Genomic DNA, 25,795 nt, shown 5'->3' with positions numbered 1-25,795 from the left:
ATGCTTTTTTTGTGTCCATCCAACATACAAAAAACAACCTCTTCCCATCTTATTTAGAGAAAACAATATGATTGTTAGCTTCACTGTCTGAAAAAGAAAAACCTGTGAATGAAAGTTTTATATATTCTGACTTAAAACTTTCGTGACTGCAGGAAATCGTTTTCTTTGGTTATTTCGGTAAAGTCACGTAGATAGAAAAAATAATAATAAAAATAAAGTGAATAAAAAAATGATTTTTTCACTTTTTTATTCACTTCATTTTTATTCTTTTATTAAAAAAAATGTTTTACTTTATTATTATTAACATTTTTCTATCTACGTGACTTTATCGAAAGAACCAAATAATAATACAGTTTTTTTTTTATAATTATTGCTTAAAAGAAAGTGCGTGGGTTGTTTTTGATCTGCTCAGGTATATTCCAACCAGACCCTTCTGCCATCTGTTGCCAACCACATCAACATCAAAGCGGTTGCAGCTTCGATATTGGAAAACCTGTTTGGCTTCTCATTAAAGTCATGCAGTTCGGCGAGAAAGTTTCAAGCTTCGAGCGAAGTCGCGTAGTTAAGTCCTAGATTTATTGGCTGGCGCTTAGAATGTGTAAGCTTGTCAGGAATGATCTGTTGGCATTGCCTTGGCTGGGATGAACTATATACACGTTCATGCTTTGACGTACACTGTTGGATGGGGGCTTGTCCATGCCTCGGCGGTTGTTTGGCCATTCTGTTTGGCCATTCTTCACCATTCTTCACCACGCTTTCTCAATGTCGGTTGGGGAAGGCGAGGAGGATGGATGCAGGAGCGGAGAAGTACAGCACAATAATGGACATTGCAGCACTTCCGTCTGGTGACCACCTTGTAGCGCTCCAGAAGCTGATATGATATTCTGCTGTGCATGGTGATCACCGTTCCTAAGTGCCAATCAGGCTCTATCCTGGTTAGATTCCGAGATCCTAAGATATGGATCATAGTGATGTAAATTTTATTCTAGTCGTATTGTGGAATTTGCATCATATAATCCATGCAATACCTTCACACCAACCTGCACGTCAATCTAGGTCTCTAACCGTGTGGGTCATTCTCGCAGCAGCAGCAGCTTCTGACTGGCCATCGAGCAAAAACGGACCCTGCATCGCACGCTTTCAGATGCACTTCTGCGGCCATCTGGAACGTTCTTCCTCGTGATATTAGGAAGCCACTGGAGCTATGCACTGTTAAATCTAGATTTAAAAAAAGTCTTTAGAACCGATTGTTGTGTTTAGTTTGCTGTCCTTCCCCCGCACCTCACATTAGCATGGTCAACTACGTACGGTGCAAAAGAAGTTCAACATATATACATATATCACTGAAGGAACACTATCACTTGCTTGACAGATTTATACTTTCTGCCAATGCACCATTCAGGATTTTTTTCACGTACAATTGTGTGAGGAGCTCACAGATTCTCCAGATATCTGGACAGGGTACCATCAGTGGGCTCCTCTGGCAGGTTGGCTGGGTCATGTAGCCATGTGTGCAGCCACGAAATGCCCATCCACCGCATGACCAAGCACCTTCCTCGTGGCCTGGATAGAAGAGGGCTAAGTGTGTGTGATATGGGACTACAAAAGAGATGGACTGACGCGGTACAGGAGAACCTGGAGCTGAGTGGACTTACTGATGACCGATACCAGCGGTGTCAAGATCGTAATCGTGTGGAGGAGACACGTGAAGGATGCTACTGGGCAGCTGGAGGACAGCCTGGGACGATGGCACAACAATGAACAGAGAGTGGTGTAGCTCAAAACCCACAAAGTTGGCACCATGGCCAGTGTAGGTGGGGCATTTGCCAGTCAACCCCAGGCAATTGACTCGTAACGCCTGGGTCTGCCCTGTGACCTTTGCCACTCAAAGGGCACCTAGCCTGGTGCACGCGCTATGATAATAACGTTGCCACTTACTGGAAAACAGAGGCCGCTGTTATTGCACCACACTGAGTGTAAATACTTGTTTAATGGTCCAATTTAAAACCGAAGATAAAATAATCTGATTTCCTGTCCTGGCTTTGAAATAAATTAGTCTCAGATTCAGCTTCGCTCTGTGCTTTCTTCGAGCGGCTTCCATCTTCGCTCTCACAATTCTCGTCTCTGCAGAAGGCGGTTCTTATGAATCATTACATTCGCATAACCTCCTACTGATCTGAACAAAAGAAACAAGGAATGATACAGGAACACTCTGAACAGTTGCGCATGAATTCTTAAAGAGCAGATGCTCTCCAGTGATTTCGGATCCCCATATGGGAGTCATTTATATGCACGAGATAAGAAACGGTGGGGCCGGCTCTGGTGAGATACGTGGTTCCGTATTAATTAGGTGAGCCAGCGCTGAAACCATTCGAGGTAGGGGAGGAGGCTTTGAAGTTCCACGAAGGGGTTGAACTACTCTACTGGGCCACCGCAGTCACGGCCGTTTAGCCGGTGTCAGGAGGCTCACGCGATGAACGTGTGATGTGCGAGGTCAAGAAGAAGTAGAATAGAAGAAAAAAAATGTGAAATTGTTGCGGGTAAAGTCGGCGGTGTCGTGGCGTCTGCCTCGCTCCGTAGCGCGTGCATCTCCTCAGCCGCTGTGAGATTAAACCCTGTGGGGGGGCGGGGGGGGGGCTTCTCGAGTGTGGAGAGGAGTTGCTGGCCTCGACCGAGCCCATCAATAGCCGTGAAAAAATCGTATCGCGGACAAATTGGTTTTGCGTTTTCACTCAGCTGCTCCCAGGCGACGAGTGCATTTTTTTTTTGCCAGATTGGCACAGTGAACGATTTAGCAGCGAACTCCGCGACTCGCGAAGCTCGGTCTGCGAGTTGTGCCAAGACGGACCCTCGAAAAGTTGTCGAGCAATGGGCCCTGAACGATGCCACCGCTGGGTCAGACCCTGAAGCAATGCGTGGAACTGCTGCTGCGAAAAGGGGGGTTTGAGGGGAGAGAGAATGCACCACACTCCGTGACAATCCCGGTGACACATTCCCATCATCGGTGGCAGCCGTGAACCTGTCCTCTGACCGAAAAAGGCTTTCCCAAGATTTCGCCATTTGCAAGACCCGTAACGGTGACGATCCGGCTAGCTTTCCTCCTCCTCCGTCTCTGCGGTAGCTGCCCCTCTCTTGCCGTGTCCCCTCCTCGGCTGCCGATCCGTGGCGAGCTTCCACCAGCGGCCGTCATCCCAGCGAGAGACGTGTCTCGGCTCGCACGACAATGTGATCCATTGACAAAAAGCCGGAGCATTGTTTAATGGAAAGACATCCCACGAAGGATGCCGTGCCTTGGTGCGGTGATGGTTGGGGATGCTGCTGTCCGTGAGCTCGGCAGTGGTCTCCAAGCGGTTACTTTTAAACAAATTGTATTTATTTTATTGTACCAGGTTATACTCTAAATACGGGAGATGCGGGCGTCCCGTGGCTCCACGACCGTGCCCCTGCATTCTGTGGGCAACGCTCAACAAGCCCGAGAGGGCTAAGCGGGGTGGCGACTACGAGAGAGAGCGGCGAGCGAGAGGGGGGGAACGGGGAGTGGCAGTACACCTTGTAGCGTGACCTGGCTTAAACTACTAAAACTCTTTTTATATGACCAGGTAAGGCACACTGAGCTATACAGCTCTGTTTCAAAAGCGACCTGGCTACAAACGACGGCTCAACGATTTCGCTTATCATCACGTGATGATGTATAGCAGCCAAATACTCTAAACGCGTGATGTTGATTCTTAACGTGGAGGAAAAACCGAGCGACCCGGAGAAAAAATCCGTGTGACCACGGGGAGAACATACAAACTCCAAATATGTAACAGGCGTCAGGGTCGGCATCGAACCCACAACCTCCTGTATACCAGGCGAGGTAGTTCACATCTTGCCACTGCGGTGGAGGGACGTACAAACACGCGGGGGGTGGGGCACGTCACAGTCGATGTTAAATAAGGTTCTTATCTTAATTACAATTTCATAGCGCCTTAATTCAGGCGCTGAACAAAAAATAACAATTTGTACAGCAGAATAGTGAGATGAGATGGGGATGGTAGTGCGTGATGAATATGATGATCAGTGAGGTAAAACGATGATGAAAGTGACAGTGAGTGGTTGGTGATGATGAGTGAGCGTGATGAATGGGTAGGGAAGTTGGGGAAAGGGATAGCGTCAGTGATGGGGAAGTTAGGAGGGAAGAGGACTTTTGTGTAAGCAAGGGACAATAAGCGAGTTTTACGGGTGGAACGAAAAATAAACGGTGAGGCCGATTGTTAAATGATAGCCGCTAAACAGAATATTGAACGACGCAGCCTTGCGTTTGCCTACCATGCATTCCACTTCCTTGGTTTTTTCGGAAAAGTCACGTAAAATAAAGTGATTAAAAATTAAGTGAATGAAAATAAAAATATGAAATAAAATATGCTAAATATCTTTTTTATGCGTTCCGCTGTTCTAGCTCTCACCCCCTATGTAAATATTGCACAGTACCAATATTTATTTACGTGACGATAACAATATAGAATCCGTAGAGGCCGGTGGGGGGGGGGTGCAAGGGAGGGGACTGGAGCTCTATTCTCCATGACGTTCCGGGGCTGTTGCAGTCCACGGCAAGGGCCGCGAGAGAAGGAAGACAGCGTCCGGCTCGCTGCACGCTCTGAGTATCGTCATCATCAGCACCGCCGGGCGAACACTTCATCCTTTGAGCCCGCTCCACCCAGGGACTCGTTCGCATTTGCAGTCTGGATCCATCCGTGAGACCGCAGCCCGCGCATTCGCCGAGTCAATAAGAAGGCGGATGGATGGGGGGGGGGGGCCGGAGCGCTGTCCTGACAGCGGTTTCACATTCGGGCGAGAGAACACGAGGGGCAGGAGCGACGCAGTCAAGCGGCGAGAGGGCCCAGGGGAGCGGTCCCCTGCGCGGGGCACTTGTTTAGACAACGCCATGAATCACAATACCCCCCCTCCTCCACCTCCCAAACCCACCATCACGCGAGACTCCTCGCCTCCTCTTTCACGAATCGCTCATTTCCGCCCCCCCCACTCTGGCTTCGCACGCGGCATCACCCGTCACTGTCTGTGGCGGTGGTCTTCATCAAAGTCCGGGTCCGCAACAGTCCGCAAAATATATGTGCGGGAGAGCAGATGACTTGGTGGTGGCTGCATCGGCAGCGGTTGCACGTGCTACGGAGAGGGGACATTACCCCTAACATTTATACTTCGTCCATGCATTGTTGTTCCCCTCTTTAAGGCAGTGTGATTTGACACCTGTGTTGATATTTTTTTTGCAATGCGTATATAGTATTCTATATCAGAGCATCTTAGTATTTTATATACGCAAAGTCGTTTTTTTTGTCTGTGCGTGTTCCGATTAGCACGGTTGGTTAAGTGCGGTGCGCATGAAGCTCGCATGCAGTTGCTGCATCTGTACAATGGCATGTAAAGGTTACGCAGGTAACCGTTACGCAGGTAACCGTTACGCAGGTAACCGTTACGCAGGTAACCGTTACGCAGGTAACCGTTACGCAGGTAACCCTTATAGGTGCGGTCGTGCAATTGCTGATGGAAGGGCCGCCCGCTGCAGCGAGCTCGAGATAAGGCCTCTCGTGTCGCTTTGGTTCTTCATCCGCGATAGGCCGAAACGTCTTAGAAGAGGTTGACATATATGCCGTCACCAAGAGGAAAGGGAGGCGAGTTAAACGCGTAGGCTTTCTCGACCAATATTAGTCAGGATAAAGGTTTTTTTTTTGGGGGGGGGGGGGGTTAGATCGCATAATCGCCGGATGAATCTGGTTGTTGTAATCAGCAGCGAAACGGCGTGAACTCAAATTGTGAATGTTGTGGGTTTACTCATTGACACGTTTTGTTCACGTGACGAACCTCACTTATTGACTGTGTCGGGTGGTCGTTGGTTAACGACACATTTATATTTACGCGTTCTAAGCCAAACCTCCCCCCCCCCTTTATTATGAGGAAAGGAATGTATTGACGTTTCGACCATCCGGCCTTGCGAAGGAAAACATGGAGGTTCACGGGGTGAGCATCGCACGTAGGTTCAGTGGGCGATGCTGCGCTGTGAGCAGTGGCCTCGCGATGATGAAGGTACCCACGACAACTCCTGCGATAGACACACGCGCTGAGGATGGGTGCTAAACTCGACTCCACGGGCAGCGGACGACATTGTTTGAATGAAACTATAAATGACATGAATGTTGAAATTGTTGAGCGTAGTTGTGCTTCGTGTGGCGCTGCTTGAACCGATTCAATTGAGAAAAGTTTTCCGCGTGGGACGCTCGTTGCAGCGGCATTTGTTATCCATGAAGGGCCATTTGTTAAGTTTTCATCATCGCAAACTTTATCCAAACGGGAGTTCCCTTCCTTGCCGTTGGTGCTCCAGTGCTACACATCAAAAGATGCCGGGGCCATTTCTGTTGCTAACTGGTGAGTGCCCGAATCAACTACAATTCTATTTTTTTTTGTATATGTTGGCACTCTGCTGATATCACGTCGGAGGTCAGTTGGTGAATTTCGCCTCCGTCTTTCCTCCCAAAATCTGCGATTGATCAAGTCGGACATGCGGCACAATGGCATATTCTACACGGGCGAATATAAAAAAAAAATTACACTCCGGCCCCTATCCAAACGTTTACGTATTCTCTTTCTGTTTAAAAAAGTGGCCTTGTTTATTTCTACTTTCGAAAATAAATGGGTATACACGTGGCCACATTCCGCCTCGTTTTGCCCTTAAAGCGCCGCCCCGGTGAAATGGAAACGAACGGGACGTGTGCTCGCGCCGCGGAGGATGCCTCGCCGAGGCAGAGCCGATCCATCATCGCGCGTCGCTTATTAAGGGCCGTGATGAGTTCCGAGTTTGTTCCATTAGGCAACGGCGCTCCTCCGCCGTCTCAGACACGTTGGCAGACGGCAGGGATGGGCGGACGCGGAGGAGGGTGGAGGAGGTGCGCTGCAAATGAAAGCAGCGTGGAGGTCGCTCTAGCCCGCAATTGTGCGCGTGTGGGTGGGTGCGTTTGCGCGTCAGGGTTGTCGGAGGGTGTTGCGCGTGTAAAAATGGCAATTTCATCAGCATCGTTTACCCCCGACGCCCCTCCCGCCCCGCTTGAGGATTTCACGCACGTATGCATGCCGGAGCGCACGCGTGCGTTCTCCTTCGCGCGCGCGTGCCGGCAGACAGAGCGCGTTGAGGACGCCCAAACCGAGCCGCAGGATGTCGCCGCTTACATGGCGCAGTCCAATTAAAGGGCTCTAATTCCGGCCTCGACAACGCGAGGTAGCGAGTGGCCTCGAGTGGTCCAAGCGCTCGCACGCGGCTCGAAATTCCGTCCCTCTCTTTTGCGCGAGAGCCGCCAGAACAGCTAAATCCGGGACAGAGATTTGGGAAGCCACCGCTGTGCCGTTCCTTGACCCACACTCCCCGATAAGTTAAATTGATGCTACTAATTAATGGTGCATTCTGGTCGGTGAAATAAAAAAATTGGGCCGATGTGACGCTATTCGCCGTTCCCTTTCTCTTGGCGTGTGGCGCCATGGAAATATAGGTCACGTTAATTGTTACACGTATTCATCTTGGTCTCGGTGAGTGATGATCCACCGCCAGCCATTCCCGGCGACTCGGGTGAATTTGGGAAAAAGTCCAGAGAAGGAGCGGGTGGGTACTCGCAGCCTGACCTGTGAACCCTGATTTACGACCATCCATCCGGATGAATGTTAACTCTTGAGCGAGCAACCGATAAGAGTGTGCGGTGTTTGGTGCTTGAGCTTCGTTGTTTGTACGGAGGCTTAACCACCACCCCCGTCACCTCTCTCGTAAGTAGAGGGAGGGAGGGGCGGGTGCCTTGAATTACTGCAACTTTTATCCTTCTCCACTGGGATCTGGCTCTCTCCCTCTCTTCCGACGTCAGCCCCGGCCTCTCAGTTCACCTCATCTCTGCCCAGTGTGATCATTTTGTAACGCATTTCCACCTGCATTTGGGAAAAGGCGCTCTCTCTCTCTCACCGAGGGGTGCGCGTGAGAGGGCGGCGTTGTTGCAGCACAAACCCAGCCGCAGTTTCTGTTCTTTCACGTGGAAGAAGAAAAACCCACTGTCGCGTATTGTTTTGGCCAGTATTCCAGCCAACAACAACAACGTAAAGAGACGGCGGTGTTTTAGCACCAGCGTGGCTCGTCTGAGACATTTTTGTTTGTGAATGCGAGCGCGTGTAGTTTTTTGTTACAATGAATTACGAAGAAAAAAAAAGTTTTGCAGATGTCTTGCAAGGCATGAGAATAACATAGTTGTTTCACAGGCTCTTGCCACGTCTGGCATCGTCTTGGCAGTGCCCGGGCTCCTCCCTGCAACTCTCTCTCTCTCTGTCCCCTGCCAGTTTCGCCGCTTTGCCAAAACCGTGTCCCTGTCTGTCCACGTACGTAACCTGCCCATCGCATTTTGACCGGGTGTTCGCAGAGAACTTGTGTTCACGGCCTTATCTCGAATCCTCCAGGCGTCTGGGGACGAGGTTGTCGGTACAATGGCACTTTCTGTCTCAGCGTGCGGTCACGCAGTTATCTTTTCACGCCCACTCATTTGTTTCTGAGTCATGGCCACGATGCCCGTAGCATTCGTCTGCACTTTCAGCATATGCAATTATATGGACTAAACATTTTTTTTATTGTACCAGTTAAGGCCCACTGAGCTATATGAATCTTTTGACGAAGCGACCTGCCCACAATTGATAGCTGAACGAGGTGGTGTATCATGATGTGGTAATTTATAGCAGCCAAATACTCTAAGCGCATGTTGATTCTTAATGAGGAAGGGAAACGGGACGACCCGGAGAAAAATCCATGCAACCACGGGGAGAACAAGGAAACTCGAAATATACGGGTTGTAAGGGTCGTGATTGAATCCATGCCCTCCTGCATACCAGGCCAGGTTATTAACATCTCGCCACTGTGGTGTCCTCACATCTAAAAGCATGCCGTAATACTATGAAAGTATATTTCAAAGAGGTCTGTCTCACATATATATATTAAACCCATCTAATAATAAAGAAGTATAAATCGAGGGTAGCTATAGAAAGTGATGAGATATCAATATCAGAGCGGAATGTCTTGCTATTCATCGCCTAAGACCCTGAACATGAAACGGACTCTCGCCGACACCCTTCTTTCAGGTAACTTCTTTCTAATCCCACGTCAAAGCCGCATCAAGGAGCGAAGACAGGGAAAAAAAGGCATTTTCAATCTCTTTGAAGCACCGTCAATTGGAACTGCGTGAAGAAAAAAGAATGTGAACATACATTTTTTTACATTTAAATGAATAATGTATAAAATATCTGGCAGTGTGCGCGGTTTAATTATGAATTGCCTTGTGTGTGTGTCTTCCCTCTCCTCTCTTCTGCTGCGATCCCTTGTCGGCGGGTGGGGACAGTGGAAAGCCAGAAAAACAACAACAAGGGTAAGTGGAGTGTTGCCGCACTTAAACACCGTGCAGCGCTGCACCGTTAATCGTCGTAGTTTTGATTCCCACTCGCACACTGAACCTGCTCGCAGCGCACGCAGGCTGCTGATGTTGCGCGTGTGCATGCGTGTGCATGCGTGCGCGTGCGTGCCCATGTTTATTTTAGGTAAGTGCTCCGAGGATAAAAACAAAACTTGAGTTGTTATCGGGACAGGAGAAGATTCTTGAGTGTGCCCCCGCGCTCTCATCCACAGTCTCGCGCTGCGTTGAGCGAAACACCGCAGAGCTCGCATGGAAAAATGCCGCTCTGAAAATATATATCTGGCTGCCTTAATGTCATTGTTGTACGTATGTTGAACGTATTTCGCAGCGTACGTAGCCAACCGTGCTGATCGGAGGCGCGATTGTTACCCTACAACATCCGAATGCAATCTTAACAATTGTGACGATTTACTCTGGAAGGCCCGCCTGAGCGTCAAAAGATCTGACCAATGCCGACGGCAACCTCACCGTGCATGGGGCAAGGTCATCCTGGTGCTAACCAGGATCAGTTCTGCTTTACTTCTGACATCTGATGAGACTGGGCACATTTTATTTGGAATATATTTGTTCGAAAGACATCCTTAAAGTTGACCCTCCTCTTTCATGTGTCCGACTACAGCCTGTGGTATTAGTTGGTATCAGTACGAGCTATTAAAGGCCGTAGAGTACTGTGGTCGAGTAGAGCTTTTGGTGTCAGCGTATCTTCACTCTGCATGCTCTATTCAGCACTGTTGCTACAGAACGTCATTTTAAGAAATCCTCTGGGCTCTTAATGTGGCCTTGACATAAGGCCCTCAATAGCCTGCTCTCCTGAGACACGATTTAGCATTTAATTTCTGATATCAGATAAAACCGCGAGCTTAATTTCCCCAGTGAAACACCTCGCGGGCTGTGCTTGCGTGGCTTTCTGCACGGCATGGGAACAAAGATCGGATCCCCATGTGAAAGTCATTGAAGGCGCTGTTACTTGGAAGAAAACTCACTTTTTATGAGCTAGCCATTCCGTCCGCACGGAGAAAAAAAAAGGGAAGTCTAAGCATTTTTGTCTTTCAATGCAAGCGGTTTGATAGCCTCAGCGGTCAGCACATTCGCCACTGGGCCAGTTTGCGCGAGGGTCAGCTGGTTCAATTCCCACAGCCGTGGGTCAAGTGTTGTACGAAATTACCAAAGTGTGTTGTTTGCCGAGGGGTAGAGGCAGTTTCACCGTAGTTAGCGAATTCTGCTCTGGAACCCCAGCCACCTGAATTCAATTCCCTGGCCAATGCCGACATAGGTGGCGAGTGATATCTGAATCATTGTAACAAAAATATAATTAATATAAAATAAAATGGAATGGTGCCAAAGTGATCAGTGCACTGTACAATTAATTTGGTGGCCTGAGTGACGTCAGTGCCTCGTAATATCAATGCCTAGTGACATCAGTGCCTAGTGACATCAATGTCTAGTGACGTCAGTGCCTAATGACGTCAGCGGCTAGTGACATCAGTGTCTAGTGACATCAATGCCTAGTGACGTCAGTGCCTAGTGACATCAATGTCTAGTGACGTCAGTGCCTAATGACGTCAGTGGCTATTGACATCAGTGTCTAGTGACGTCAGTGCCAAGTGACGTCTCACCTGCTTTCCTGTCCACCCCACTTCACCAACCCGGCCAAACAATTCCCCCCGCCCCTTGACCGCCGACACAGCGCCAGGGGAGTGGGGCATTCATTCAGCAGTCGGGGCTGACCAAGCGCTGTAAAGCTGACGCTCAATATTCACTACCGTGCAAGGGGGCATTCCAAGACAATGCTGCGGTTTCATCGTCATTGTCACGGGTGCAGCATTTTGTGGCGATGCCGTGGCTGAAACGCTGCCGGGAGTTGAACGTCACCGCGCGCGAGCGAAAGGTGACGGCGCTGCGACCCGCCGTCCCCATGTGTCCGTGGTCTCTCATTGCCGGGCAGTGATGAATCCACAATGGGGCTCCATCCTGATTGAATGAAGGGCGTAAAACATTTAAAGAAATAATCAGTCGGGGTCAACTGGCTATCTTGTGTCAGTCGAGGGCCGTTCGTGCCCACGTTGGTTGACCGGTGGCTGCGCTCGTGATTAGATTAAACCGAGTTGTGTTCCTCGTTTAAATTAACTCCGAAAACTCCAGTCGAGGCGCGATGTGTCTTTTTGGCATGCGGCTTTGAGAGGGGCCGGGCACAGCCTTGCAATCGGAATCAGGCACACCGGCGGGAATGAACAGATACAAAACAACGTGAGCGATATATCAGCCTAAAAATGTGAATTTTAAAAGTTGCATAAAGAATGTGTGACTTTTGATTTGTTTTCATTTAAATCTACTTTTGCGAAAGCGAGCTGCTAAAAAGTGGAGCAGGATTATATTAAAGTTTTCCAAATTGAAAATGCAATTCAATGCGATTCAAAAAGCAAGAGGTGCCTGGGTAGCCCGACGATTGCAGCACTGAACCGGAACCACTAACATCCTGGGTGGGAATTTTGGCAGCCACCCACGAGAATTCTGCATTTTCAAACGGACAGCGTATTATGGTCTCAACCTGTTTGCCAGGCACTGCGTAATGCACGTTTAGGTTTTCAATCAAACTGTTTAAACGAAACCCAAAGAAACTTTTCATTTTACCAGGTAAGGCCCACTGAGCTATACAGCTCATTTTCAGAAGCGATCTGCAGCAGCCAAATATTCTAAATGCGCGATGTTGATTCTGAATGTGGAGGGAAACCCCAGGGGACCCGGAGAAATATCCACGCGACCACAGTGACAGAGACATGAAAACTCCAAATATACAGGCGTTAGGGTCGGGATCAAACCCACGACCTCATGCATGCCAGGTGAGGCAATTAACATCTCGCCACCGTGGCACCTTATAGCAGCATGTGCAGAGCCCTGAATGTGGATAAGACAGCACGCAAAGTGATCTCAGAAATAGTTCCGCATTATTATCTTCCACAGGCCTTTCCCTACATGGTGGGGGGTGGTGCACTACTTTTTGAGAGTTCCAATTGGAGATGTCTACATCTCACGGCATGGCACCAACAGCGCAATCAATCGCAGCGGAATACCGACGTTTTATACATTTCGAACGTGGATGCGTTTCAAATAAGTAGTTATGCGCAACACAAAAGTTGCTTTCTTTCCAGAAGCGGACTTGTTACAGCCATCCAAATCACACACACGAACGAAAAAAAAATGGCAGTTGACTCGTTGTAATCATGGACACGTTCCTTCTACCGCTGTGCATGCAATCAAATCGGGCGATCGTTTTGTGCACGTGTCGAGTTCCCACTGCCACGGAAGGAGATAGCAGGGAGAGGAAGCTGCAGAGAAAATTACAAAGTGTGATTGGAGATCCGCAGCGAATCACCTCCTGGTCTAGCGATGGCCATTGTCACGCATCCTTCTTGCTGTGACACAAACTTTCCGCTTCATATTTGGTAACTGCATTTTCTCTGTACTTTTCGAAATTTAGTGTCATTTTTTCGAGCACTTTTTATTCTAAATCCACTGTATGGATGAAGCCCTCTCGATGCTGTGGTGGTTCACCGTGGTGGCGAGATGTTATCTCCCTCGCCTGGTATGCAGCAGGTCTTGGGTCCGATCCTGACCCTGACGCCTGTATATTTGGAGTCTGCACGTTCACTCTCCCCGTAGTCTCGTGGATTTTTCTCCAGGCCCTCCGGTTTTTCCCAACACATTTAGAATCAACGTGCGTTTATAGTATTTGCATACGTTTCCACGCGATGATAAGCCGCTTTCGTTGAGTTATCATTTGTGATGTATAGGTCGCTTCTGAAAAGGATCTATATAGTTCAGTGGGCCTTACCTTGTAAAATAAAAGTTTATTTTATTTTACTTCATCAATGTAGTCACTTCAAGTTGGTGAGGTGGGGGGGGGGGGGTAGAACTGGTTGTGAGCAGGAATCCAACTCCAGTGGCTGGGATCAGAACCCAGTACCCAGATCACTGTGATGCCACCTCTCCACTCTCGCTGTAATTTCGCAGAGTAATAAAATGTTTCATGTTCGGCAATAATTGAAAAATATATAAAAAAATGCATACACTCTTTATGACGGTGATACTTAAATGTATTTAATAAGGTTTATAGATGAAACATGACTCGAAAATGTGTAAGGGGTGAAGTGATGTCAGTGGTTAGTGAACATTTGAACTGTGAAAGCCTGCGACATGAGTTTTCTGCCCTTGGGTAAGATCAGTGGTGAGTGTTATCTGAGCCCGGTCCAGGGCTTCCATCACTAATCAGCGTGGTGAAGTATGGTCAAACAACCCCTTCCCCCTCGTGTCCGAGATGTGTTGTGGGACGCCTACATCCAGCAATGGATTGACAAAGGTCTATCACAGATTTTAATTGTTTTCAAAAGAGCAAAAAGCTAGGGGAAATTTAGTTAAATAAAAAAAAATTCGCACTATTTCCTCGACATTATTTATTTAAAGCCGACTTGATATACATTTGAGTTGACGCGTCTGAGTTCCTCTGTACGTGTGCAAATATGTAATTATTTTTTCAAACCGCAAGAGATTCCCATCGGTGCCGCTCGCCGCATTCGTTACCGAGCGCCTGGCAGAGAGGGCTCGCCGCTCGGAAAGAAAGCCTTAGAGAGAGCAAGAGAGAGAGAGCGCGAGTCACCGATGAGAGCCGCTGTATGTGCCCCCCCCCCCCTTCCCTCTCGCTCCGGCAGGCCACGTACGTGCGTGGGCCAACCGCAATGGCACACTCGTCGAGGGAGAAGAGCTGCAGCTGAGCTGCCACGTGGACCACACGGACGGCTCGCCCATCCAGTGGTCCAACCCGGCGCAGCAAACTCTCTTCTTTGAGAACAAGAAAGGTACGATGGCCAGACCAGGCAAAACGGACACCAGAGAAAATTGGAGAAACTCCACATCAAGCGGGTGAAACGTTTATTACGGTTCTCCAGGCAGGCTCATGCCCACTTGACTTGATGGCAGGTGCTGTGTTCACCTTGTGCCACACAGCGACAAGCTTCTGCTCAGGGGTCCCCTAGGCTAAATCACTGCACTTTAAGACGTTTTGTTACGGCGCAGTGTAACATTATTATTTTTGTTCATACGCAAGTGAAGTTGTGTTGCTAATTCTGCTGTTTGTAATGATGGCTATGCTCTGTCCAGTTGTCTCATTGACCTGCCGCTGAGTGGTCGAAAATAAAACAGCCACGCGTTTGATTCTTTCGAGGTCTGGATGTCAAAAACAAAACCACGTGCATTATGCGAGCAGTGCGGTGATTGCCATGGAAGGCATTGTGCGAAGACCGATCGTACAGTTGCAATTCCACGTTTTGCAATTTGACACCTCGCCTTGTGCGTGTTTATTATTATATTGTTGTTGTTGTTATGATGCTCGTTTGTTCCTAGTCTGCACTTGCTTCTTCTGTCTGATAAGTTTCTCGTCATTTACGACCGGAGTCATAGGGTGAGCACAGGCATTCGAGTGTCGTTGCGATGGCTTATTTCTCCCAAATAGCCGAAAGTCAGTCGGAGCGATTGTGACTGTTTCCAATAAGCTGTCAAATAACAATACCGCGTATTCACGAAAGAATGTTAACATTTGCGGGCTTCATTTTTTATTCGGCGACTCCATTGGCATTGGCTTGCTCTGTGACCTTTGTTGTCGTTCTTCGGTTTGCCCTGGAAGCTTCTGGGTAGAGTAGCGTTGTTCAACAAGTTCACTATCGCAATGAAATATCTGCGAAAGCGCTCTTACTTTCCGCTTTAGTTTTTTTTCATGAAAAAGACGAGCGAGCCCCGTGCTCGCATATTCCCGTTGGGTGATCGCGCGCATTAGCGGTGTACGTCTCGTGGATAGGGTCCTGCCAGTGGCAACATCCACATAGGGCGGGCAGCAGCGGAGAGCGAGGGCGGATCACTGTAACCGATGAAAAGGTCTGTGAATGTCAAGACTTGTTTAAAAAATATATTTTGGAAAAAAACTCCAACGACTAATGAATAATGGGCCAGACGATGGCAACAGCACTCGCCGCGTTGCTTCCCGCAGGGAGTTCACTGCGCCGCGGGGGAATCGAGAATCTCCACCCCGACGATTTGTCGGATAAAAGCGTTGTGGCTCCACCGCCACTGACCAGGCGAGGTTTTAATGGATTCATCGGGGCGGCGTTGACAAAAAAAAAACGTTGGTTATATATTCTTGGTTCTTTCGGTAAAGTCACGTAGAAGGGAAATAATAAAATAATAAAAATATAAAACAATAAAAGTCTCACGACGTTTCGACTGCAACGCAAGCAATCATCATCAGGTGTGAAATCCACAGCAATATATTTTTTTTAAGTCCCTGCAGTCACGAAAGCGTCTGCACTAGAGCTAAATGATTAATCGATTTCAAATCGAAATCGCAATTTAAAACAATCGCAAATGCTGCGATTTTTTGCGATTTGAAAAGTCCTATTACTTTCTCATTGGAATTGTTTTATTTTTGTATTATTATAACTTTATTTATTTAACTTAACAATTGCTCTATGTGTGATTGTTCTATTTCAATAAAAACATTTTAATAAATACATGTTGGAAGCAATTTATATATTTTAAGCTATCATCATTGCATTACAATATATAGAGCAGTTCATATTTTGATGGTATCATGTGGTAATGCTCCATCACACGTTTTAAATCTATTACACAGTGAATATTGAACTGAAGCTTGACTTTCAAAAATTTAATCGCAAATCAAATCGCAATATCTGTCAGAAAAATCGCAATTAGATATTTTCCCAAAATCGTTCAGCCCTAGTCTGTACCATCCACACCTCCACAAAGAACCAAAAATAAAACCTTCAACGTCACCCGTTAAAGACATTCCACCGCTCTCATCCGCAACTAGTCAACGTGCATCTCTCATGCCCAGCATGGGGCCGCGTGCCATTTGACTGCTGAATGATTGCCTTTGCAAGATGCTAATTGGATCACGGTAATGGATTTGCACGAGAAAGAGCGAACAAGGCCACTAATGTGGGCAACTGCGAGAGAAGATGCAAGGGGGCAGACGTCGTCGGTTATAACCAAGCTGTGTTATTGCACGGTTTAAAAAAAAATCACATATCAAAATCGTTTACAGATGTAGGATACAAGACCTTGTAACGTTTTTATTAACACAGTGCATACAATTCACCATCAGGATGGAAACTTGTAGATCAAAATTGCATTTTCCGCGTCGTACAGAGAGATTAAATTCTGTACAACACGGAATTGGTGGGTGGCGGCAGGGGAGGGGGGGGCCTTAAGCGTTCCTCTATTCCTGAGAGCAAGTCTCGAACGCGCCTTTAGCAGAGGGATCCCTTGAAAGGCGTACAACACCAATAACAAAATCAGATTTTTTTTTTTACGCCAAAGTTAAACCAACCGTTAAATAATGTTTTAAAGTGGACTTCCCTTTCCCCGCACGGCTCAACGCCTCGAGGGCTGAGTGAGTGAGAGGGGGGGGGGGGTGGTCCAGGCCCTGCTCTCGGAGTGCCGAGAGAGAGAGAGGAGGAGGGGGGGGGGGTCCAGGCCCTGCTCTCGGAGTGCCGAGAGAGAGAGAGGAGGAGGGGGGGGGGTCCAGGCCCTGCTCTCGGAGTGCCGAGAGAGAGAGAGGAGGAGGGGGTGGTCCAGGCCCTGCTGAGAGAGAGAGAGGAGGAGGGGGGGGTCCAGGCCCTGCTCTCGGAGTGCCGAGAGAGAGAGAGGAGGAGGGGGTGGTCCAGGCCCTGCTGAGAGAGAGAGAGGAGGAGGGGGGGGTCCAGGCCCTGCTCTCGGAGTGCCGAGAGAGAGAGAGGAGGAGGGGGGGGGGTCCAGGCCCTGCTCTCGGAGTGCTGAGAGAGAGAGAGGAGGAGGGGGGGGTCCAGGCCCTGCTCTCGGAGTGCCGAGAGAGAGAGAGGAGGAGGGGGGGGGGGGGGGGGTCCAGGCCCTGCTCTCGGAGTGCCGAGAGAGAGAGAGGAGGAGGGGGGGGGGGGTCCAGGCCCTGCTCTCGGAGTGCCGAGAGAGAGAGAGAGGAGGAGGGGGGGGGGGGTCCAGGCCCTGCCGAGAGAGAGAGAGAGAGGAGGAGGGGGGGGGGGTCCAGGCCCTGCTCTCGGAGTGCCGAGAGAGAGAGGAGGGGGGGGGGGGTCCAGGCCCTGCTCTCGGAGTGCCGAGAGAGAGAAAGGAGGAGGGGGGGGGGGGTCCAGGCCCTGCTCTCGGAGTGCCGAGAGAGAGAGAGAGGAGGAGGGGGGGGGGGTCCAGGCCCTGCTGAGAGAGAGAGAGGAGGGGGGGGTCCAGGCCCTGCTCTCGGAGTGCCGAGAGAGAGAGAGGAGGAGGGGGGGGGTCCAGGCCCTGCTCTCGGAGTGCCGAGAGAGAGAGAGGAGGAGGGGGGGGTCCAGGCCCTGCTCTCGGAGTGCCGAGAGAGAGAGAGGAGGATGGGGGGGGGGGGGGCCAGGCCCTGCTCTCGGAGTGCCGAGAGAGAGAGAGGAGGAGGGGGGCCCCCAGCGACTGTTCGTCGTCGTCGTGTGAATGAACGAGACTTTCTTGAGCGCTTTGGAAAACGTTCCTCCTCTCTCCCCCTCCGCGTTCCAATTCTCTCCCCCTCCTCCCGCGATGCGTGACGCGTCGGCATCGACGCGGCCACGGCTACGACGCTCTCCGATTGTGGCGCGCGTTTTTATTTTTTTCACGTGGCTGCTGTTCTTTAAAACTCGATGCTTTTTAGCCACTCGACAATGCCGACGCCCATTTTTTATTCGGCTCCAGGCGCCGCTCCGCGCTAAAAGCCGCGTGTGTGTGCGTGTGGGTGTTTTTTTTTAAAATCCTTTATATTAAGTTCGCTTGCTTGCTTGCGTGCTTGCTTGCTTGCTTGCGTGCTTGCTTGCTTGCGTGCTTGCTTGCTTGCTTACGACCGTGCAAATCTTTCGGTCGTTTTTTAACCCACTTCCCGTGATCCAATCGAGCTGACATTTTCCACACAGACTCGTTGTGCGAGACAATTAATGTTCGTGAAAACCAATTCCCAAAATGTTACACTTTTTAGGCAAAAAAAATATTTTACATATATTCAAATAGAACTCATTCATGGCTTTGGCTGAACGTCACAGTGTAAGAGCCCAGAGCGTAACCCCTCCACAGGCCGTGGCGGAGTAGCGCAGTTGGTAGCGCCCTCGCTTCCCATGCCAAAGGTCGCGGGATCGATCCCCGCGTCCTCCACAGGCGAATATATTTTAAAATCCTTTATATTAAGTTTGCTTGCTTGCTTAGGACCGTGCAAATCTTTCGCTCGTTTTTTAACCCACTTCCCGTGATCCAATCGAGCTGACATTTTCCACACAGACTCGTTGTGTTGTGACAATTAATTTTCGTGAAAAAAAATCCAAAATTTTACACTGTTTAGGGAAAACAAATTAAATATTTAATTACCAATTGCTTAATGGTGGCAGACAATCATCTGACCCATAGGTGGCAGCCATCTCAAGCCAGAGGACGAGAGGACTCTAGCCGCCATGCATATAAAGGATTTATAGTGAAAAACTTTGTTTTTACGGGTTTACTTGTTAAATCCTTTATATTAAGTTCACTTGCTTGCTTGCTTGCTTACGACCGTGCAAATCTTTCGGTCGTTTTTTAACCCACTTCCCGTGATCCAATCGAGCTGACATTTTGCACACAGACTCGTTGTGCGTGACAATGTATTTTCGTGAAAATCTTTTTTTCCAAAATTTTACACTTTTTAGGAAAAAATGCATTATATTTAATTATCAATTGCTTAATGGTGGCAGGCAATCATCTGACCCATAGGTGGCAGCCATTTCAAGCCAGAGGACGAGAGGACTCTAGCCGCCACGCATATGAAGGATTTATAGTGAAAAACTTTGTTTTTACGGGTTAATTTTTTTCTGTATAAATCACGGATGCTGAGCACAGGGGCCGTCCATAAATGACGTCACGCACCTAGGGGGGGGGGGGGCAGAGCTTTGTGATGTCATATTTTAGGGGGGGGGTCTGACTTTTTGTGACGCCGTGCGACAAGGGGGGGGGGGGGGTCAAAAATCGTCCAAAATCGCTTGACGTCGTTTATGGACGGGCCCACGGGCCCAAAAGGGCCCCCCGAAATGCTGCACAGCCACAAATGGGTCGGCGGATCGCACGCAGATGTCAGATGTTGTATGAAACTCCCTTACCGCGAGCGTCGAAGAGGATATGTGCCCTATGCTCGCTAAGAGAAGGCAGTACAGCAAATGTGGATCACCCCCCCCCACCCACACACCTGTTCCATCTATATGGAATAGAGTGTTTCTCCCTCGCTCACGTGGGTTTTACCTGAGTGCGTCGATATCCTTTCACGTGTAAACATTCATCAATTGATCGATAACACCTTAATATATAGAGGCCTGCAGAGCTTGTGGGTGGAATTTTGAAGCAATCTCGCCGCTTGGCTGTCGTTCCTTGTCGCGTTCTCTCTTCTTCACGGTGCTGCGCATTTACAAGTTGACATTATTATTGTCGTCATCATTCTCTCATTACAGCCCACGGGCTTGCCAAAGTAATCTGCAATGTTGTATTTATTTGTTTATTTGTATGCGCAGGAGCTCATTTAAATGACACGTCTCATTCACAGTAAAATTGTGAAATATCACTACCTCAAATATGAGATGTCGAATATAATGATGCCGTATATTACAAGCCACCACGGTTCCTAATAAGTGTCTATCAATCACAGTTTCATCACGTAACTCCTAACAGGATTTTTCGCCATGTACCACGATTTTTTTCTGTTTTCATATTTTTTTTTCCCTGTCAGCGTCATGGTAACTGAAACAACTCTCGAGATCGTTCCAGCATTTCGTCCCTATTGTAATATTCTACATTGGTAGTAGGTGGAGGGTACAGGCCAGCGACCACTTGGTGGAAAGACTTTCCCCTCTCCTGGAAATGTTGGCCTACTCGTGCATGCTGGCCAAACAACTTGGAACAGGTGAAAGTACCCACACTTTTCGATGTAAAGCTTCCATGACTGCAGGGATTCATATTCTTGGTTCTTTCGGTAAAGTCACGTAGAAGGGAAATAATAAAATAATAAAAATTCAACATAATAAAATGAAATTCTCACGACGTTGCGGCCACAACGCAAGCAGCCGTCCTCAGGTGAAGAAACAGAGCTGTCGGAAAGACAGCGTCTTAATGAACACTGCCAAGCTTGGGAGCATATTGATGACAAATGCAGATATGGGGTTGCATTTGTCATCAATATGCTAAATTCCTCTGTTGATATGTAAACTCCTTTGTCAAGGCTCTCTCCTCCTCCCACCCAGCTTAAAATACGCTGCCAAGCTTAGCAGTGTTCATTAAGACGCTGTCTTTTCGACAGCTCTGTTTCTTCACCTGAGGACGGCTGCTTGCGTCGTACCCACACTTAACTCGAGCTGATCTCGTCAAGAGGCATAAACCATCGCGCAAAACTCCCGTCACCCTCGCAGCAGCGGCAGCGGCGGCTTTTTGTTTAACCATCCAACAAATGTGGTCGTTGCATCTCGCGCTTTTGTGGCTGTCTGGAACGCTCTTCCTTCTGATAATTAATAGGAAGCCACTGGAGCTATGCACTTCTTAATCGAGATTGAAAACTCGTTTTTTTCTGCAATTGCTTTATGTTTTTAGTTCCCCGTGCACCTCCGCTTAGCACGGTTGATTACATACGCTGTGAAAGAAGTCCAACATGCATTACCCCACCAGACGCGATATGCTGATCGACTCACCACGGCGTACCCTTTGTATACTGCTGGGGTGGACGTAGGCGCGAGATTTAAGAAACTCGCACCATTGTTTCAACGGCCGCGCTACGTCGGTAACTGCTCTGAATTATTTGCGGTAATGTACAGCCGAGAATGTAATGGGGGAACACAGGGCCCGGAGTTTTTAGATGGCGACGTTGGAGAATTTGTCAAAGACGTCACGCGCTCTTTCGCCTTCCCTCAAAGCACCGACCGCGTTTGGCTGTTTGGTTGTTAACAATCACCATGACCTGATGTTGTTTTATTTCTCGTTCTGTTGGGCTACATTATATCGCCCCCAACCCCCCTTCTTCCATCTCCCCCCATGAATACCCTGCTCCTGATCGTTACCCCTACCGTTACTCCTACCGTTACCCCTACAATTACCCCTACAATTACCCCTACCGTTAACCATACTGTTACCCCTACCGTTACCCCTACTGTTACCCCTACCGTTACTCCTACAATTACCCCTACAATTACCCCTACCATTACCCCTACCTTTACCCCTACCGTTACCCCTACCGTTACCCCTACCGTTACCCCTACTGTTACCCCTACTGTTACCCTGACCGTGGGAGGGCAGCGAGCCAAGACGCCCCGGGTCGGTGCCTCGTTTTGAGGGTGTATCGCTCCGGGTTTGTTCCACTGTTTCCCGCTGCTTTTCGCCCTCTTCGAAATCTACTTTGTATTCTGGGTTCTTGAATAACGATATAGTAAAAAAAAAAGGCGTCATTTATCACAGTCTGATTCTGCAAGGGAGAATGCTTGACTACGCACGCTGCGGAAGAAGTTCAACGTAGATAGAAGAGTCTGGGCTTAGGAAACGAGTGGGTTTGGTGGGACAGCGCGAGCGGCTGGCCCGGGACGCGATGGGCACAGGGAGGTCACGAAAGACGAGAGAGCTTCCGGCGTGGGCGTCGACACTCGGTGATGAGGATGACGATAGACGCAGCGAAAATTTTACTCTTTAAAAGCGGAGCGTCCAGATGTTTTTCTGCTGCTTTGGGTAGTAATTTAAATATCAGTATTTAATGGTTTTTCCTAAACCCTGCTTGCTTACGCTATTGGGTGGCCTCTAATTTGCTCGTTTTACTATACCCGCGATAAGAAAATGTTAAGTTCGTTTTCCCAGCCACGTCGTGCATCAGTGATGATGCTATCGACATCGGCACCTTGGATTCCTCGCACCTTCCGATTAGCACGGATGGCTTTGTATGGTGCGAAGGAAGTTCAACGTACTTACATACACCCACCCATCCCGCGCCCCCCCCCCCCCCCCATCACCAACTTACGCTTTGCGGCATGGTGAAGCATGGTCAAATAGGCCCAATCACCAACACAACATGGGTAGACGCATCCAGAAGTGGTTTGACGAAGAAGAGTAACAACAACAATAAAACAATCGAGATGTATGATTGTACGAGGCTATTGTTGGCACCGGCTCATCACCGCGTGGCCGCCTTTCCTGATTCTCTGCGGCTCCTCGCACCTCCGAGTGGTTCTCTCTCTTCGAGCGATACGCGAATTACCGTGTGGCGTGACATCATTGGTGCGATGTGATCTCCCTCGCCTGGTAAGCAAGAGGTTCGGGGGTTCGATCCCGACCCTGGCGCCTGTTGTTTATTTGGAGTTTGCGTTTCTCTTTCCCCGGGTCCTCCGGTTTTTCCCTCCACATTTACAAAAAATGCATTTAGATTATTTCGAATATTTTGCTGCTATAAATTTCCACGTAATAAGCCACTTTATTGAGCTATCATTTGTGGCCAGGCCGCTTCCAATTCAAAAGTTAATAGCTCAGTGGGTTTTACCTGGTAAGATAAAAAAAATAGCTTTTATGTGTGTATATTTTGAAGTCATTTGATAACCTTTTCTATACTTTGCAACCATATCGTGTTTTTGTATGGTTTCTTGTTGTAACGTTCTGACCCGCCCTACTGGAGATCTGTGAAAAAGAGCTTTACATCTCATCGGGTTCCTCCACAAATAATGGAATATTCTGATTCGCGTTGTTGAACATGAAACTTTTGCGAGTTTCCAAGCACAGGTGCTGTCCCTGGGGCGACGTAAGCGAAGGAATCGCGTCGCGCACAGATTGCACGCGGCCCGTGCGCAACGCACGTGACCCCACGCACGTGACCCCACGCACGTGACCCCCCTGCGCTATGCGCGTGCGTTTGTGCACGCGCGTTCTCGAGACAGAACATTGCACGACGATTAGCCGCGTCTACTCGTTAAAGCCTCGCTCTGAAAAAAAACAAAACCCAAAACCAGGCCAGTTATCTCCCTCGAGGCCAGTCAGTGGGAAACGTTGCGTCCCTCTCTCTCTCTCCGAGAGCCAAAAGAATCGGACGCAAACATCGACCGTGGGATTTTCAGAGCGGTGCTAATGGCTGAATTGCGATGACTCCGTCTGCTTCACGCGAAAGGAAACCTGTCCAGAGGGAGGACGAAGCAACTGTTGTTGATCGTCCACTTGAAGTCTCAAGGCTGAGCTCCTCCCAGTGACAATGGCTCAGAGACCATCACTGATAATTGAATTCACATTTGTAGACATCCACCTATTTCCCTGGAATGTTAGCATCATCATCATCATCGTCGACATCCTTGGTCAATCCACTGCTGGGTGAAGGCCTCCCCAAGCCGCCGCCACCACCTCTCATGACCCTACGATGTAACAATCCGAGCAGCACCTGCACACGAACTGGTTTCATCGCTCCATCTCCTCGACAGATGAAACCTATCGAGCGTGTGCCTTTATTTGGCTGCAACTCCATTATTATTCTTGACCTTTGACCGTCGGTCATCACCACATTGCACCTATATACCAATGAATGCATTGGATTAACAGACACGTGTCAATCTACTTCTGAATTGAAGGCCTCTCCATGATCTTACAGTCATGGGAATTGTTTTCAACATTCTTCACCATGCCGGTCAGTGCGGGCTGGGGATAGGGAGTGGAGGTTATGGAACCAGTCCAGATTATCACTCTGTACCCAGTAGACATGGAACGTTGGACCAACTGTTTCAACCACGCACACCAACGTTTGTTGCCAATAGTTAATTAAAAGTGTTTTTCTTTTTTTTTTTAATCGCACGTCGCTTTGCCAATTTAATCCGAGGCGGCCCACCCAGTTACACAGCCGATTAATACAGTCGAGCATTAATAAGCGTTCGCACTCGTACTGCGAACAAAGGACACCCTTATTTGCCGGGCAGCTTATCGGTTATAGAGGACTCACAGTCGGTCCATCTACTTGAGAGATTTGTGCGAAGTAATCCATAAATGTTTCAACCCCACGCGACTGTTCGCCCGATGACCCGGGTGGTGACTTGGTGCAAGAAGAACGCGGCCCCGGATGTGCGTGCTCTGTGTGTGTGCGTTGCCGTGGGGGAGCGGTGGCGCAGTGGTTAGCGCACTGCACTGCGAACGCCGAGTTCGATTCATGCTCAAGAACAAAAGCAGCGACGGATAGCTATAACCAATCCTGGGCCTCCCCGAGGTCGACTCAGCCGTAAATTAGCACCTGTTGCGGTGTGTGCAAAAAAAAATCAGCAGTGGGGGAGACAAAAGCGGGCGGGCGTGGTGCTGGCCACCCACCCCCTCGTGTGACATTCCGGCCTTCATAGGTGCTCGCTAACAAGCTATGTGGGGGATCTTTGTTGCTGCTGCTATTACTGCTGTTGCTGCTTATGCCATTGCTGCTGCTGTTGCTGCTTCTGTTGTTGCTGCTGTGAACGCTGATGTTGCTCCTGCTGTTGTTGCTGCTATTGCTGCTGCTACTGCTGTTGCTGCTATTGCTGAAGCTAATGCTGCTGCTAATGATGCTATTGCTAATGCTGCTGCTGCTAATGATGCATTTGCTAATGCTGCTTATGCTGGTGCTATTGCTGCTGCTGCTTATGATGCTGTTGATAATGCTGCTGCTTATGATGCTGTTGCTAATGCTGCTATTGATGTTGCTGCTAATGATACTGTTGCTAATGCTGCCATTGCTGGTGCTAATGCTGTTGTTGTTGTTGCTGCGTGTGGCCGTGCAGCCTTGAAGGACGTGCGCATCGAGCTGGTGCGGCACACGCACCGCGAGCTGCACATCTCCGTTTCTAACGTGACGCTCTCGGACGAGGGCGACTACACGTGCGCGCTCTTCACTCGGCCAATCCGCCTCGCCTCCACCTACGTCACGATCCTCGGTAGCTGCCCACTCACGTGACCCCACCACCCTCCCCCACCACCCTCCCCTACACATTACCCCACTCCCCCAATCCCCCCCCCTTCACCCCGCTGCCCCACCACCAAACACCCCCCCCTCCATTCCCCCACCCTCCTACCCCACACATTACCCCACTCCCCCAATCCCTCCCCCCTTCACCCCACTCCCCCACCGCCAAACACCCCCCACTCACGTGCCCCCCCCTCCATGCCCCCATCACTCTCCCCTACACATTACCTCACCCCCCCCCTTCACCCCACTGCCCCACCGCCAAACACCCCCCACTCACGTGCCCCCCCCTCCATTCCCCCACTCCTACCCCACACATTACCCCCCC

At 49.2% G+C, this 25,795-nt stretch overlaps 1 protein-coding gene across 3 annotated transcripts in view; it reads left to right on the top strand.

The window, feature by feature from the left end:
• The window catches only part of LOC133347877 (cell adhesion molecule 2-like), a 118,298-nt gene that overhangs the window by 40,644 nt on the left and 51,859 nt on the right, over positions 1 to 25,795 (top strand). The window contains exons 1-4 of one of the 3 annotated variants that reach the window (XM_061560596.1): positions 5,752 to 6,423; positions 9,411 to 9,437; positions 14,189 to 14,335; positions 25,286 to 25,438. In XM_061560596.1, the coding sequence (XP_061416580.1) occupies positions 6,192 to 6,423; positions 9,411 to 9,437; positions 14,189 to 14,335; positions 25,286 to 25,438 (559 nt within the window). In that variant the 5' untranslated portion in view covers positions 5,752 to 6,191. Of the gene's footprint in view, positions 1 to 5,751; positions 6,424 to 9,410; positions 9,438 to 14,188; positions 14,336 to 25,285; positions 25,439 to 25,795 lie in introns of those variants that run through there. The other 2 variants (XM_061560595.1, XM_061560597.1) reach the window with 2 other exon arrangements.

This window comes from Lethenteron reissneri, chromosome 26 (assembly GCF_015708825.2).
Source record: "Lethenteron reissneri isolate LAM-NWPU_2019-01 chromosome 26, ASM1570882v1, whole genome shotgun sequence".
In the NCBI taxonomy this organism is placed as follows: domain Eukaryota; kingdom Metazoa; phylum Chordata; class Hyperoartia; order Petromyzontiformes; family Petromyzontidae; genus Lethenteron; species Lethenteron reissneri.
The sequence above is the reverse complement of the archived record's forward strand: the minus strand, read 5'-3'. Positions and strand labels throughout refer to the sequence as shown.